A 15,660-nucleotide genomic window follows, 5' to 3' on the forward strand; every position below is an offset into this window, starting at 1 on the left:
AAACCCTGCTTCCTGGATCAGACTGTCACCCCCGCCCCGGAGACAACTAACGTCCTCCCCTCCACCGGGTGAGCCTTAGCGCAAAGTGGGGCGATCCAGCCATCAAGTGCCTGGAGTTGCGGGCGCCAAGGGAGGGGCCTGCCTCGTCTGTAGCCCCACGCCGAGCACCCGCAGCGGACTAGTGCCTCAGCATCCGCCTCTGCCGGTTCACCCGGATCCAGGGTCAAACCGGGCAAAGTGGGCACCTTCACACCCACAGTGCGCGCCCCTGAGGTGCCCAGTGGCGAGGCACGCACGGGCTGGAAGGGCCCCAGGACAGCTCTGGTCCTCCGAAAGCCAGCCCGAGGGCGCAGTCGGCCGCGCCGGGGGGAGGCAGCTGGAGGGGTGGGGGGGGACAGGGCGGGGGCGGAGCGGCGGCTCCCGCCTCCTCCGCCGTCCTCCTCTCGCAGCCCCCGCCTCCGCCAGGCTAAGAAGCCAAGAGTCCGCGGCGCTGGCTCGGGGCTGCGGGATGGGGAGTTAGCGCCACGGTGGCGGCAGTGGCCGCTGAGCAACCCGCCGCCACCCCCGGGCCAGTTTCGTCGGGGCCGCCGGGCGCGGCCAGTCCGCCCCGAAGTCAGGCCGGTAAGCGGCGGTGGCGACGGCGGAGCTGGGCAGGTGGCTGCGGCTGGAAGATGGCGCCCTCGGGCCCGGGCAGCGTCAGACGGCGGTGCCGGCGGGTGTTGTACTGGATCCCGGTCGCGTTCATCGGCCTCCTGCTGGGCTGGTCCTACTATGCCTACGCCATCCAGCTTTGCATAGGTGAGTGCTCCCCCCACCCCCAGGGCCCTGCGACCCCCACGCAACCTGCACTCGAGCCCAGCCCACTGGTCCCCAGAGAGGGGGCACTGTCCTGTCAACAGCTTTCCTGCTCACATACTAAGCAGCCCGCCCCGACAGTCCCAGGACTCGGGGAACCAGGGCGCACACAGTCTCTTCCTACTCCGGAGATACCCCTGCGCCCCGGGCACTGCCAACTGTGCCGGATCTCCGCTGCACCGCGGCGGAAAGCAGCTTCTGGGCAGCTTCCTTCCTTTCTCGCTATCCTTGCTTTCCCTGTGACAACTGTCCTGTTAGGATGCCGCCACCCCCAACTCACTAGAAGCCTAGCCAGCCCCCACCCCAGCCACACCCCCTAGCTGGGCAGGACAGCACCCAGGAGAACTGTGGTCTCCTCTGCCAGCACCCTCCTCGGAGACGTGAGTCCAGGGCGGCTGAGCTGGGGGCTGGAGGACTCGAGGCTGGGCCCAGAAACCAAGCTGCGCCAAACTCTCGCGGGCCTGATAGCCTCGGCCTCGGGCGTCTTTCTGGTTGTCCTTAATCCACTTTTATTGTGGACAGCGCTCAGGGGCGTTTTTGCTGCCTTTAAGATTTGAGGATTGTCAGTTGGATACTTTCTAGTTTAAGGGCGAGGGTGAAGTAGAGATACTGGAAAGTATTTTCAAAGACATGTGCAATATACAAGACCATAATTTAGATGTAAGAATAATGGGGGGAGGGGGTGACCATCTGAGGTTTTTGTGTTCGAAGAGCCACGTGGTCCAAGTCCAAGTTTTAGGCTCTTGCATTGGTGGGTAAGGGTATGTTTAACGCTGGGGGTGGGGGGAGAGGGGGAAGTTGATTTTGTATAACTAGTGAGTGCAATTATGTCCTTTAATGAAGGCTGGCTTCTACCTTCAGAGGTTTTGTGAAAACCGATCTGGCCTATGAGAAAAGGTGTTGAAATAGAGGAGGACCTTTCTGCCAGTGACCCTGTGAATGTTGTGTTTGGTGTTCCACCTATAAAACTGTCTACATTTTTTGCCATACCAAGCACTAGCCTTGGGTGGGACAAGCTGAATCTCTCCAACTCAAACATTTTCAAAGCTTCCAAGATCCAGACGTGGAATGTTGTCTGCAACAGTCTTATCTCAAGTTGTTGCCCCTCATGAGAAATAGGTGTCAGGATAATAGAGTAAAATAATTAATGACATAACTTTTAAGGGAATTAATACTACTGATTTCGTATGGTTTTTAATTTTACTATTATTATTTAGTGCAACAGTAACAATCTTTTAGTGCAAAAAATTAGCCTGTTTGCTGTTTAAAAAAAATAAAAGGGGAGGGGGCTTGGGCAGTGTAGAAATCTACAAGACAATAGATCTAGATAGGTAATATTCAAGCCATATAAAATGAGTAGAGAAAGCTTTCAGAATAATTTTGTAATTTTTGTATTAACTTTCAACATCAAATAGCTTGCCTTGCTGAGACACACACAATGTTACATAACTAGTAGGGATCTTTGTTGTGTTTTATACCTTCACCCTCTTAAAAAAGTGAACAGTTTCAATTAATGTAATTGGTGCAAAGGAGGGAAGACTTAGAAAGCCTTGATTATAAAAATAGGCAGCTTATTGTTCTAAATGATAACATTAAGTTAAGAAGCTTAGTCTAGTGCAGTGTCTCATGTCCATCAGGCAAGGAGTGTTTAAAGACAAGGAGTGCTTTTCTTCCCTTCAATGCCTCTGAATCCAGCCGAGGGGCTACATGGGAGGTCTCAATATATTTGGTAGACAGTTGTTAGGAGAAGGTGAAGAGCCAAACTAAATAGAAAATTACTGTTATATCTCAATCATATTTTTATGTAGACTTTCTCTAAGTTTAAAGCATATCTAAAGTATCCACAAAATCCTCATCAGTCTTTTGTTGTTATGTGCCATCTAGTTTGTTCCAACTCATAGTGGACCCATAGTGACCCTGTTTACAACAGAACAAACCACTGCCGGGTCCTGTGCCATCCTCACAATCATTGCTATGTCTGAGCCCATCATTGCCCACTGTGCCAGTCTGTCACTGAGGGACTTCCTCTTCTTTGCTGACCCTCTGCTTTACCAAGCAGGAAGTCCTTCTCCAGGCACTAGTCCCTCCTGATAACATATCCAAAGTACATGAGATGAAATTTCACCATCCCCACTTTTAAGGAGCATTCTGGCTGTACTTCTTCCAAGACAGATTTGTTCCTTCTTCTGGCAGTCCATGTATATTCAGTATTCTTTACTATTTTAGTAAGTGGAGATTTGATTAAGGGAGAACATACCTCTTTTTAAACTGCCTAAGTGATGTAGCTTTATCTTGATACTTTACCCAATCTTGGAGAGATTGAAAGTGAAGTTGAGCATTAGTTCCTGGCACTGCCTACCTGGCCTGGCACAGTGCCTGCTGCATAGAAAGTAGTCAATAAAAAAAAAAAAAAAAAAAGTAAAAAAAAAAAAAAAAAAAAACTTACTTGGAGGAAATATCTTCTAGTTTGTCAGAAAATAGTTTTTAATATTTATATTGCTATGGAAGAGGAGCCCTGGTGGCACACACGGTTATTAGGCTGCTAACTTAAAAGTTGACAGTGTGAACCCATCCAGCTGCTCCAAGGGAGAAAGAACTGGAGATCTACTCTCATAGAGATTATAGTTTAGAAAACCGTACGTGGCAGTTCTAGTCTGTCACACAGGGTCACGAGGAGTCAAACATTGACTTTTTGGTACCTAACAACAATAACATTGCTATAGAAACAAATAATAAATCATCTGTCTAGAAGACAGAGAAAAATGAAAATGAAGGTAGAAATAATGGCATAGTTTAGGAGTGGTACACTTCAGAAATCTTGGATAGCTTTGGTTAGGTTGTGGTTAGCTGCTGTGGAGTTGGTCCCCAAATGATGGCTACCCCATGCACAACAGAATGAAATGCTGCCTGGTCCTGTGCCATCCACATGATCAACTGCAGATTAGACTGTAGTGATCCACAGGGTGTTTATTGGCTGACTTTTGGAAGTAGGTCACCAGGCCTTTCCTTCTATTCCATCTTAATCTGGAAGCTCTGCAGGATCCTGTTCAGCATCATAGCAAGTACCAGCCTCCACTGACACATGGGTAATGGATGACAGCCAGGGAAGGATCCTGGATCTCCTACATGGACCGTGATAATTATACCCCTGAACTACCACTGTCCCATACCTTGATTGAATAAGATGTTGAACTATGCAATCCCTTTATAAACACTAGGAAAGAAAGCAACTAGCGTGACAACCACATAAAACTAACGTCCTCTCCTTTTCACAAACAAAAATAACTGGAATGCCAACAATCCCCACTACCCCTAACATAATTGCATTGTGGACTGCCCTGCCCCTTGCGATTCTTTTTCTCTTTAAAATTGTATTTGCAATCAGATTTTGTGCATTTTACCTATAAAATGTTGGTCGAAGGTTCATACCAGAGAATAGGGGTAGGAGGCTGGAAATTGGAGTGGGTAAATAAAGAATAGAACAGAGTGATTTACTGTGGTCCTCCTTCTCCATCTGCTGCTGTCAGCTAGGGATGACCCTGAATATAAATTACTCTGTGCCCTTTGCTGAATGAACTGCAATTTAGGAGTAGGACTTATCCTGGTATCCTTGGAAACTGGAGATAATGATTCTCATTACAGTTAGTTTCTATATTTAACATCATGGATGTATGTGGCTCTCTAGGCATTCTTTCAGTTAGCATAATTTTTGCTTAGTGTTCATGTTTCATAAAAAATAAAATTATATCTCTTTCCAGACTGTGTGTATATAAAATTTATAAGATGTACATATATTGTATGAGAGTCAAGTGTTTCAGGTAAGTTTGCTTCCTACTCTCAAAGAAAAGATAAAATAGGATTGTCATTCTGATAATCATTCAGATCATGATTATCCAGTTTTCTTATTAACTAGGTCTTTTATTCCTATTATTTTTTCATCCCTTTAATTATTACTTAGATCATTTTCCATAAAGTAAGATAAATTCAAAGGGTAAAATTCGTACTTTAGGATACAGAATTAGAGTCTACCGCTTCAGGCACATTGGTTTAGTGTATTTACTGGACAGTGTTTATATGTTTTGCAGATCAGTGATGGCAATTAGTGTGTTAAATTTGCATGTTGCAGAAGGTAATTGAATTTTTCCTTTTAAGTGCTAACACTTAAATTGTTTTAACTGTTTTTTCTATTGTTTATTTGTTGTTTCAAATTTACAGAAAAGTTTCAAGAGTAGTATAAGACACTTCCCCATTTCCCTTTCTAACCATTTCCTTTATGGTTTTTTCAAAAATGTATTATATACTTCCTAGCTCCCTTAGATGCTATGAAATGCTTGTCATTATACTGTGTTGTAATACATCTGAGCTTGCTTATGGTTTTACTGAAGTCATTTAAAAAAAATCTTAAGGATTGAAAAGTTAGAAATCATCTAGGCCAATCTCTTCCCTCATTTATGTATGAAAAATGTATATGTTCAAAAGATTGCTACAAGTTCTATGTCCCGTGATATCCAATTGAGGCATCAGCTGTGACTTCAGCTGCTGTGGTGTGAAAGTTTAAAATGTCTCCACTTTCCCATCACACCAAACTCCTCCCTAAACCTCTCTAGCCCTTGAAAGTTGTTTAGCACCTTTGCTAAACATTAGCATTTTGGTTAATAGGAGTTAGCAGAGCTCTGATAATAAGCCAAGAGCTCTTACACAACTATTTAAGTTTTGGAAGCCTTTATAGTTTGGTCCAGATAGTAAATATCTTAGGCTTTGCAGGCAATATGATCTCTGTTTCAACTAGTCAACTTGGCTGTTGTATCACAACAGCTATCGTAGATGATACTTAAACATGGGTATGATTGTATTCCAATAAAACATTACTTACAAAAACAGTTGGCTGGACATATTTGGTATTCTGGAATATGTTAAAAGTCAGTCCATTAGGATATTAGGGTTTTGCTCACAGTTTTGCAGCCTTTATTAATAAACATCCCTAAAAATGATTGTCAACCTCTCATACTACAGTCGTTACTGAAGATTCTCAAGAATTAAAAGAATTCATACACATACTTAGGAATCAATTTGGGAGACAAAAAAATCGTATTTTCCTTCCTTTAAGCAAACAAACATTCTTTTTTTATTTTTTTATTGTGATTTGGGTGAAGATTTACAGAGCAAATTCACTTTCCATACAGCAGTTCACATATACTTTGTCTGTCATTGACCACAGTTTACCACAATGCAGCAGCTCCCCTCCCACTTCCTCCCCATAGTTACCTCTTCCCAGTGTCCATCCCTCCATTCACTCCTGCCCCCTGAGCTGTCTCCCCGTGCATATGCAGCCCTTCTTTCTCCCATGATCTCTCCAAAGAGTGTATCTACTTGAGGTAAATGCAAACGAACATTCTTAAGGATAAAATATATAAAACCTCATAGCTGGATTCTGTTAAGCTATGAGCCGGGTCCCGCTCGACTCACCGGCAAACAACAACAACATGATTTACCATTAATTCAAGGCCACTGCAAAGTCAAGGGTAGGGGCTGAATGGTTCTCTTAAGTTGTCTTTTTTAATGAAATGGATTTGAGCTACACAGAGAAAGAAATACATTCTAGTTATTTGTATATTATCCTTTCAAAATTATGCAGAGTATTAAAATTTAAAGATAAAAGAAACCCAGGTAATCCAGGAATAAAAATGTTACTACCTGGAATTATTAACATTAACTACCATCCATAGAAAACAGATGCATAGAAAACATATAATGCCTAAGTCACTTTGGAAATTATTTTTTGTTGACATTATTAATGCCAGATATATTAGTTTAGTGACTTCTCTTGATATTATCAAATAGATTGAAGCTTTGAAATTATGTGAATAGAGGGATAAAAACTTAACATTTCTTCAAATCCAAAATTCAAATGTATAAAATGTGATATTTTCCACCTTCCTGTTCTATGCTGCCATTTAACTTTAATATAAACGGTCTCTGGAAAAGTTGGAGAAAAGGACACTTAATGCTCTCTTGGTTCCATGTAGTGTGTCTTGGAATTCTTTTTCTTTTGGACAATGCAGCATTACTATTTGCTATTAAATCCTATTTGTTGTTGTTGTTATGTGCCGTCGAGTCAGCCCTGACTCATAGCAACCCCTCCTTGGGTTTCCGAGGCAGTATCACTATGGAAGTAGGATTGCCCAACCTTCCTTCCGAGGAGTGGCTGGTGGGTTTGAACCGCCAGCCTTCTGGTTAGCAGTCAAGTGCCTTAGCCACTATGCTACCAGAGCTCCCATATATGTAACAAAATTAGCACAGTTCCTAGCATGTAGTGGTGGTTAATAAATGTTGAATGAATTGATCTCTTTGTAAGTTTTGTTTAGTTTTATTCAGCCTGTTTTATATGTGAAGATATCCAATTGTAAATATAAATAAGTCAGTAGATTATTTTAGCGGTCAAAGCTCAATTTAAACTAAGGTTTGCTGAGGAAAATTTTTCTGTCAAATGCTTTCTGTGCATGTCCTCCACTCTGTCAAATACTTCATAAGTGTTTCCAGCAATTAAACATAAGCTAAAAGGATAGTTTCTCAAATCAAGATAATTACCTCTAGAGAAGGTGTGTTTCCACAAGGTTAAAAAGAGGTCAGCTTCTGAAGGGCTTGAGTATGGTTCATTCAGAAGGTTTATTGACCTCTTGTTGTGTGTTAGCCACTTTTTTCCCCCCAGAGATAACTTAGAGAATTTTCCTAATAGCTTTTTCTAATAGCCTAGGGGGAAGAATGCCTCCAGAAAAAGACTGAAGTCTTCTGTCCAGCTTGGGCATGAGGAGAGGAGTTTGTTGCCTTTCTGAATGACTCTTCCATAGGAGAGGTAGAAAAGCAGAAACGGTAAAAACCTATTCCTAGGAACTTGTGCTCAAACCCACCAGCCACTCCTTGGAAGGAAGACTGGGCAATCTACTTCCAAAGTGATACTCCCTCGGAAATCCAAGGAGGGGCTCTATGAGACTCAGTGACAGTGAGTTTGAGAGTTAGTTGAGGAACTTGTGTATTGGTTGCTGGTCCAGTGCTGAAAAAGAATAATCAATAAAGCAGGTAAAAATAGCTTACGGAGGAGTATTTAAGTAGTAATGATTTTCAAATCATGTTATAAATCTTACCACATATAATTATCTCAGAGTAAGATTATGACCAGCAATTTTTCCCCCTGCTGCAAGCTAGATGGTCATTTCAACTTTCTCACTTCTTACCTAATGCATGAGCCACTTTTACTCTGCTCCCAGATTGGTGTCTGTAACTTAGTGAGTGACACTGAGGAGGGGATGGACAACATCATGAATACAACTTACTGAATCCATGGGAAGACTAGAGGAGCTAGCTCAGAAAATGGACAGAAACCAAGAGAAGGTGGTTGAAGCATGGCTGACATCTTTTAGAGTAACTGCCTTGTGAAGGAGGTGTTGCTGGGGTGGCCAGCCATCACAGGACATTGGAATGCTCACGGCTTCCTGTGACTTTGCAAAGATGGGTCCATTGTCAAAGACCTGGGTGGGAGCATCCCGCTGGCTGAGCTGAGGGGGTGTGTCCCAGACCCAAGGGTTCAGCAAGAGCAGGTATTTGATCTCTTTGACTTCAATGGTGTGATGAAAGGTCAGGAAACCAAAAAATAAAAATCAACAAGACAAATATGTTCCTGTGATTAATATGCAGGTGAGGAGTTCTCAATGAGGTGATCCTTACTGATTTTTGTTTATTATTATTTTTCATCTTAATGGAAAGAAACTTTGTGGTTTTTCATCTCAGAAAAATTGAACCCTGACTTAGATTTGATAATTTATACAGCTGATTTTATGTATTTTGACAGTTGCATCACATCTCCCAGGCTTCTTTTCTCTAGGAAGTGGTGGGTTCACAGGTCCCCTGAGACTCCAGCTCTTAGTCTGTGATGACTGTAGAAATACTACCTCATCTAATTGACAAAATGATAAATTAGAACATGGCAAAGAGCTTTAATGCTCTCTGTTTAGATAACAGTACACCAAAGATCATTTAGAAAGACAGTTTTATATATAATGTTATTGTTTTGTATTGTCATTCAGAAATATGTCAGGTAATTAATTATAACGGTATAACAAGTTTTTTAAAAGGTCATGAGAAAATTATTGAAATACTTTTTATTTTAAGACATTTTATTTTACATTCACTTTGAAGATGATCTCAATCAAATGCTATTGTGAAGGGCTGGAAATAGTAGGGCAGAGGTTGGCAGAGGAGCTGGATGCTCTGCTTTCTTAAGAAGCATCTGGCAGCAATAAAGTAACAAGTTATGATTGCCTGAGAATTTTCTTCTCAAAATTATAACATTACATTTTGTAACACGATGTAGCATTTTGCCTAATTTGACTTTTCTTCTGACTCAGACTTTAAAATTCAATTATGAACACTAGTGCCTCAAGTATTACAAAATCCATTTTTATTTAGGAAGAACTGTTGAACAAAAATACAGGCTACATTTATTATCTTAGCACTTCTCTCCACTCTGAAATGTATCCTTGTTAGTGGTTCATTTTAGGTATGTTGTTGATTGCATTTGAGAGTGCACATGAAGAAATGCTTTACAGGTGGCTGAGGTTGATTTCTTTCCAGTTTTTCTCCATAGCAGCCTGAAATTTTCCCTCATGTGAATGTACAGTGAGCTTCCTCAGCTACTTGAGTAATTTGACCTCTTTGGATTTGCTCACTAGAGCAAACTGCTGTCTTAGAGGAACAGACTGGCACAGAAGAGTGCATCAAGAAAATAAACACAAAGCAATAAGCAAATAAAACCTTTTTTTCTATGTCTTTAAAAATAGATACTCAGAGTGAAATACTTTGAAGGTAGTTTGTCTACCTTCATGATCTTATAATAGCTATAATCCTTATAAAAAGGAGTTTATGGACTTTTAAGAATGTTGTAGATTTTTTGACTCTAATTCTGTGACATTTGGAAACCAGAATGCTTTTGTCACAGTTATCTATTTTCTTATATATAAATACATTCAATTTCTGTCTCTGTGTTTATTGCATAGTGTATAAAATGAATTTTCTTCATATTTGAAGGGTATGTTTGGTATGGGGTGATTTAAAAGTCACACTGAATTGTGTCCCTGATAGCCCATGGGCCATTCCAAAGAAGTAGGTGGCTGAATATAAAGGGCGACTTTCCTCTAGATTTGGAAGGGATGTGAGTAATGGTGTGACTTAAAATACAGTCTTTGAAATGTGTACGTATAACTCAGATTAGAAATACCTCAGTAAGAAAGGCAACCTTCACCATAGCAGTTGAGGTTTGGGTGTAATGAGAGATACCTGATGCCATTTGTAGAGAAAGAAAAAGATTTTAGTTATGAGCCTCAAACTGAAAGTCATAAACTTGTTCTCCATTACAGGGCTAATTTGTGATCCAGTTTATTCATAAGTGGGCAACTCCATGTAACATGTTTCAGAAAGAAAGCCATAAGGAATTTACGTACTTAACCATGACTAGTGATTGTCTAGGGCATCTCCAGGAAGACCGTTAATGTGAATGAAGAGCAGAGACCAGTTCCACTTTATAAGGGTTTTAATTACAGCATAGTTTTAATGAAATGCAGCTTATTCCAGGAATAGTATACAATGAAAAGTGAGATATACGAAATTAAGAGCTGCATGTTGGTTGCGGAGGTGAGGGGGTAGGTAGTGATTCACCAAAACCTGTTGCTATGGAGTCCATTCTGACTCATAGTGACCCTATAGACAGAGTAGATCTGCATCATGTGGTTTCCAAGGCTGTGATCTTTGTGGAAGCAGACTGCCAACTCTTTCTCACATGGAGCAGCTGGTGGATTCAAACTGCCAACCTTTTGGCTAACAGCCAAGCACTTAACCACTGCACCACCAGGGTTCACCATACTCGACCCATTGCCATTGAGTCAATTCTAGTTCATAGCAACCCTACAGGACAGACTAGAGCTGTCTCACAGGGTTTCTGAGGCTGTGAATCTTTATAGAAGCAGACTGCCTCATTTTTCTCCCATGGAGTGGCTGGTATATTTGAACTGCTGACCTTTTGGTTAGCACCCAACTGTTTTAACCACTGCACCACCAGAGCTCCTTTGATTCACTGTAGGCCCCCATAAACTTTTAACACATAATTACAAAATAAAAAAGTTGAATATGTCTCAATCATATGTAATTTATTGGACACCCTTTTAATTTATTCATTCATTTGGAAATACTTATTGAATGGTCTTGGAGCTTACAGTCTAGTTGGAGGATGGAAGACAAATATAAGTAAGTAGATTTATGTAATTTGTTGGCAAATCATAAGTGTCATGACAAAAAGAAAAGAGCAGAGTTGGGCAAGACAGCTTGGGAGTGCCAAGGATAAGTTGCAATTTTAAATAGGGTGGCCAGGGAGACCTCTTTGATTAGATGGAATTTCAGCAAAGACTTGAAAGAGCTGAGGGATTTAACCAGCCTGTTATTGAGAAGAAGAGCCTCTCAGGCAGAGGGAATGAACAGTACAAAAGCTCTAAGGTAGGAGGCTGGCATGTTTGAGAAAGAGCAAGGACGTCATTTCTGCTGGAGTGGAATGAGCCAGGGGGAAGGAACTAGGTAACAAGGTCAAAGAAGGTGCAGATCAGGTAGGGCCCTGTAGCCACAGAAATAATTCTTTTGACTTGACTTGGAGTGAAATGAGGATCCATTGCAAGGTGTTTTTTTAATTTTATTATTATTATTATTGTGATTTGGGTGAAAATTTACAGAGCAAAATCATTTTCCATACAGCAGTTCACATACACTGTGTCTCATGACATTGACTACAATTTACCACAACCATTGCAAGGTTTTGTGAAAACAGTCACATGCTGTAATGGCTGCTGTGTAGACCTGACTACTGAGTCAATTCATATAAAAATCAATGGTGACACAAACCATGGTGTTGATAGTGGAAGTGGTGAGAGAAGGTCAGATTCTGGTTGTATTTTTAAAGTAAAGACAATAGCATTTTCCTGAAAAATGTGAGATAAGAAAGAAAGAAGTAAAAAATGATTTTAATGTTTTTTGGTCTGAACAACTGGGAGGATGGACGTCAATTGAAATGCAGAAGGCTGTAGATAGAACAACTCTGTGTATGTGGTGTGAGGTGGTGAATTTAGATCAGTATTGGCTATGTTGACATTGAAATAGAGATGCTGAGTAAACAGTTGAGCAAGCAGTTTGGTATTTGGGCAAGAGGTATGGTTTGAAAGAATTAACTTGAGAATCATCAGCATATAACAACAAAAGGATATAAAAACAAGAATAGACACTTGATACATTCTCCACCAAGGGAGTGAATGTAAATTGAATAGAGGACCAAAAATGACCAAGATTTATAGTTCACGAGATGAGTAGGAACAAGCAAAGACTGAGAAGGAAAACTGAAATAGTATGGTGACCTGCAGCCTGGTAGCATAATTTAATAAGGAGGAGGGTGTAATGTATGTTGACAAATGTGTCATATGCCAAGTCAGATGAGGATTGAGAATTTAACAGTGATATTGAACATCATATTGAAGAGTGGCTATATTGAACCCTTGTTTTAAATTCATTATTGAAGATCCTGCATGTAAAAGATTTATCAAAAATAAACACCAGTATATGAATTACTGGGATATTTGAATTAATTCAGTTCAAATTTTTAAAAAGTTTTATACACCATACCATTTGCAGTCAAGTCAGTTCCACTCATGGTAACCCCACATGAGTCAGAATAGAACTGTGCCCCATAGAATTTATTAGGCAAGCTTAACTTTCTTACCACCAGCTGTCTATTAGTGATACTGTGGTAGATTACTTGTTGTTATGATAGGAAGCTATGGCACTGGTATTTCAAACACCAACAGTCCACCCATGGTCTGGACAGCTTCCAAACTAAGAGATGAGGAAGAAAGGCCTGGCAATTAGTGTAAATTAACCAATGAAAACCTCGTGGATCACAATAGAATATTATCTAATTCACTTGCTTTGGACATACAACATCAGGAGGCTAAATCCCTAAGAGAGTATGTCATGTTTGGTGAACTAGAGGGTCAAGGAGGGCATTGGAGACCTTCAGTGAGATGGATTGGCACCGTCACAGAAACGATGGACTCCAACTTGCTGCCAATTGTGAGGATGATGCAGGACTAGGTAACGTTTTGTTCCATTGTGCATAAGGTCACCATGCATTAGAGTTGAGTTGGTGGCAGCTTACAACGTATTTCTTATACAGTAAAACCTGTGTAAGGGAGAAACCTGTCAGAGAAGGAAAATTCAAATATTTCCCACTAAAGTGATAGAAAAGTGGTAAGGCTGTACCCTGTCAAAGGTGGAAAACTTGTAAGACTTGGGCAAAAATACAGTCCCATCAAGTTCTGGCTCTCTCAAGTTTCACTATATCTGAGGTTAATCTATAGAAAATTGCATGAGGGTAGTAGCTATATCTGGTGTTACACACCATTTTAACCCTGGTGCCTGGCACAGAGGCCTACACGTAGTAACATTCAATACATATTTGTCTTGAATGAATGCCAGGTGAACTTGTTTAATTTGAGCCTTTTGTGAACACAGTAAACATTTCAAGGATCAAAGAACATCAATCCTTTATGAGAGAATTATCTACTTTAGCTTTTTATTGTTTGATCACTCAGATATTTATGAATATCTTTATAATACTTTTATGGATTCAAATATAACAAAGCTTTTTTTTTTTTTTTTTTTACTTTGTAGGCATTGAAATGCAGTCATTTTTAATAAGAGTTTAGATGATAAAATTAATTGAATCCTAGAACTCATTTGAAAATTTTAAAAATATTGCTTAAAGAGATAATCTGTTGTTGTTAGATGCCATTGAGTCATCTCCAACTCATAGCAACCTTATGTACAACAGAATGAAACATTACCCAGTCCTCGCTATGCTCACAATCACTGCTATACTTGAGCCCATCATAGCAGCTGCTGTGTCAGTCCATCACATTGATGGCTTTCCCCTTTCTCACTGACCTTCTACCTTACCCAGCATATCTTTCTCCAGGGAATGGTCCATTCTGACAACATGACCAAAGTACATGAGATGAAGTCTGGCCATTCTTGCTTCTAAGGAGCATTCCATCTGTACTTCTAAGACAGATTTGTTTTCTTCTGCCAAGCCATGGTATTATAAAAGATTATTTAGAATGTGTAAAATATTTGTCCCAATTTACTTGTGAAATAAACACTATAAAAAATTAAGTGAAATGCATTTGCAGGAAGCACTCAAACTTAGCCAGCATTGTCCAAAGAGGCTGTCCTCCATTTTAGTAGTTTCTAGATAACTGAAACTTCCCGTTATAGTGCTGAAATTGTTACCCATTTTAAATTAAAAAAAAAACAACTTTCTAAAATGTATTTCAACTCCCTCTCCTCCCCCCAGACATCCTAATTAGGGTATGCTGAACATAATTTATCTTTGATTTAAGGCTATTAATGTGAGACAGATAGATGTATCAAGCTTGTATCCAGGGTATCCAAGATCATTGAGTCTCAGGATTTTACATTTACAGTATCTTCTCTTTCCTTTTGACTAGGAAGGCTCAAGGAGGAGTGGCATTTGTAATTTTGCCAAGATGTTTTTTGAATCCCAGGCATTGAGACTGAAGAGACTCATGAATGAGCCACTTACAAGTGGATGAACTTCTACATCTCAACAAAGCTTTGTTTTCTTCTTGCCACTTCTAGGGTTAATTTTTTGTTGTTGTTATGATTAAAACAACAACAAAATAACTCTTTATTTGTGAAAATGATGAGAGGTGAGAAAGACTTCAGCTAAAGTTGAATACGAGCCTAATTTGTGATGTATGATTCAGCTTTGGAACAGGTGATTCCTGATGAAGTATGATTCCAGAGAGACCTGTATAATAAGCCCTGTAAACATGCCCACATTTGAAGATCTCTTGCAGTATCCTAGGAGCTCTGGTAGCATAGTGCCTAAGGCATTTGACTGCTAACCAGAAGGCTAGCAGTTCAAACCCACCAGCCACTCTTTGGAAGGAAGGTTGGGCAATCTACTTCCGTAGTGATACTGCCTCTGAAACCCAAGGAGGGATTGCTATGAGTTGAGTCCAACTTGATGGCACATAACAACAACAGCAGTATCCTAGGGGCCCTGTGGTACAGTGGTTAAAGCGCTCAGCTGCTTACCAAAAGGTCGGCAGCCAGAACCCACCAAACACTCCTAGGGAAAAAGATGTGACAGTCTGCTACTGGAAAGATTAGAGCCTTGGGCACCCTATGGGACAGTTCTGCTCTCACAGGGTAGCCAAGAGTCAGGAGAGACTAGATGGTGGGTTTGATTTTGTTTTGGGGAATATCAGTGTCTAGCAATTTTCAACTACCCTATTCTTTTGTGGAGCTCTGGTGGATCTGTACTTAAAGTACTGGGCTGCTAACCAAAAGGTTGGTGGTTCAAACCCCCCAGCCACTCTATGGGACTAAGATGAGGCAATCTGCTTCCATAAGGATTTACAGTCTTAGAAAACCTATGGGGCAGTTCTACTCTGTTCTATAGTGTTATGAGTCAGAATTGACTCGATGACAGTGGATTTGGTTTTGTTTTTGGTTCTTTCATGGTTCAGCAGAAAAGCTGGTAGGCAGGAGATTGTGAGTAATCCCTTATTGTCCATGCGACAGCCTTCATTACTAGGGCTCCCCTCATGAGAACTCTGGCCATTAGGAATGCTAGGGTGGAAAAGTTGAAAGCTGCTGGCTTAGTGTACACAGGCATGAATTCAACAATAGTTT

The 15,660-nt window shown here is 40.7% G+C and overlaps 1 protein-coding gene across 1 annotated transcript in view; it reads left to right on the top strand.

The window, feature by feature from the left end:
• Positions 1–671: 671 nt before the first annotated feature.
• The window catches only part of ZDHHC2 (zinc finger DHHC-type palmitoyltransferase 2), a 152,503-nt gene continuing 137,514 nt past the window's right edge, over positions 672–15,660 (top strand). The window contains exon 1 of the mRNA XM_007954939.2: positions 672–798. Coding sequence (XP_007953130.1) covers positions 672–798 — 127 coding nt within the window. The remainder of the gene's footprint in view (positions 799–15,660) is intronic.

This window comes from Orycteropus afer, unplaced genomic scaffold (assembly GCF_000298275.1).
Source record: "Orycteropus afer afer isolate SDZICR_OR568_19922 unplaced genomic scaffold, OryAfe1.0 scaffold00483, whole genome shotgun sequence".
Lineage (NCBI taxonomy): Eukaryota > Metazoa > Chordata > Mammalia > Tubulidentata > Orycteropodidae > Orycteropus > Orycteropus afer.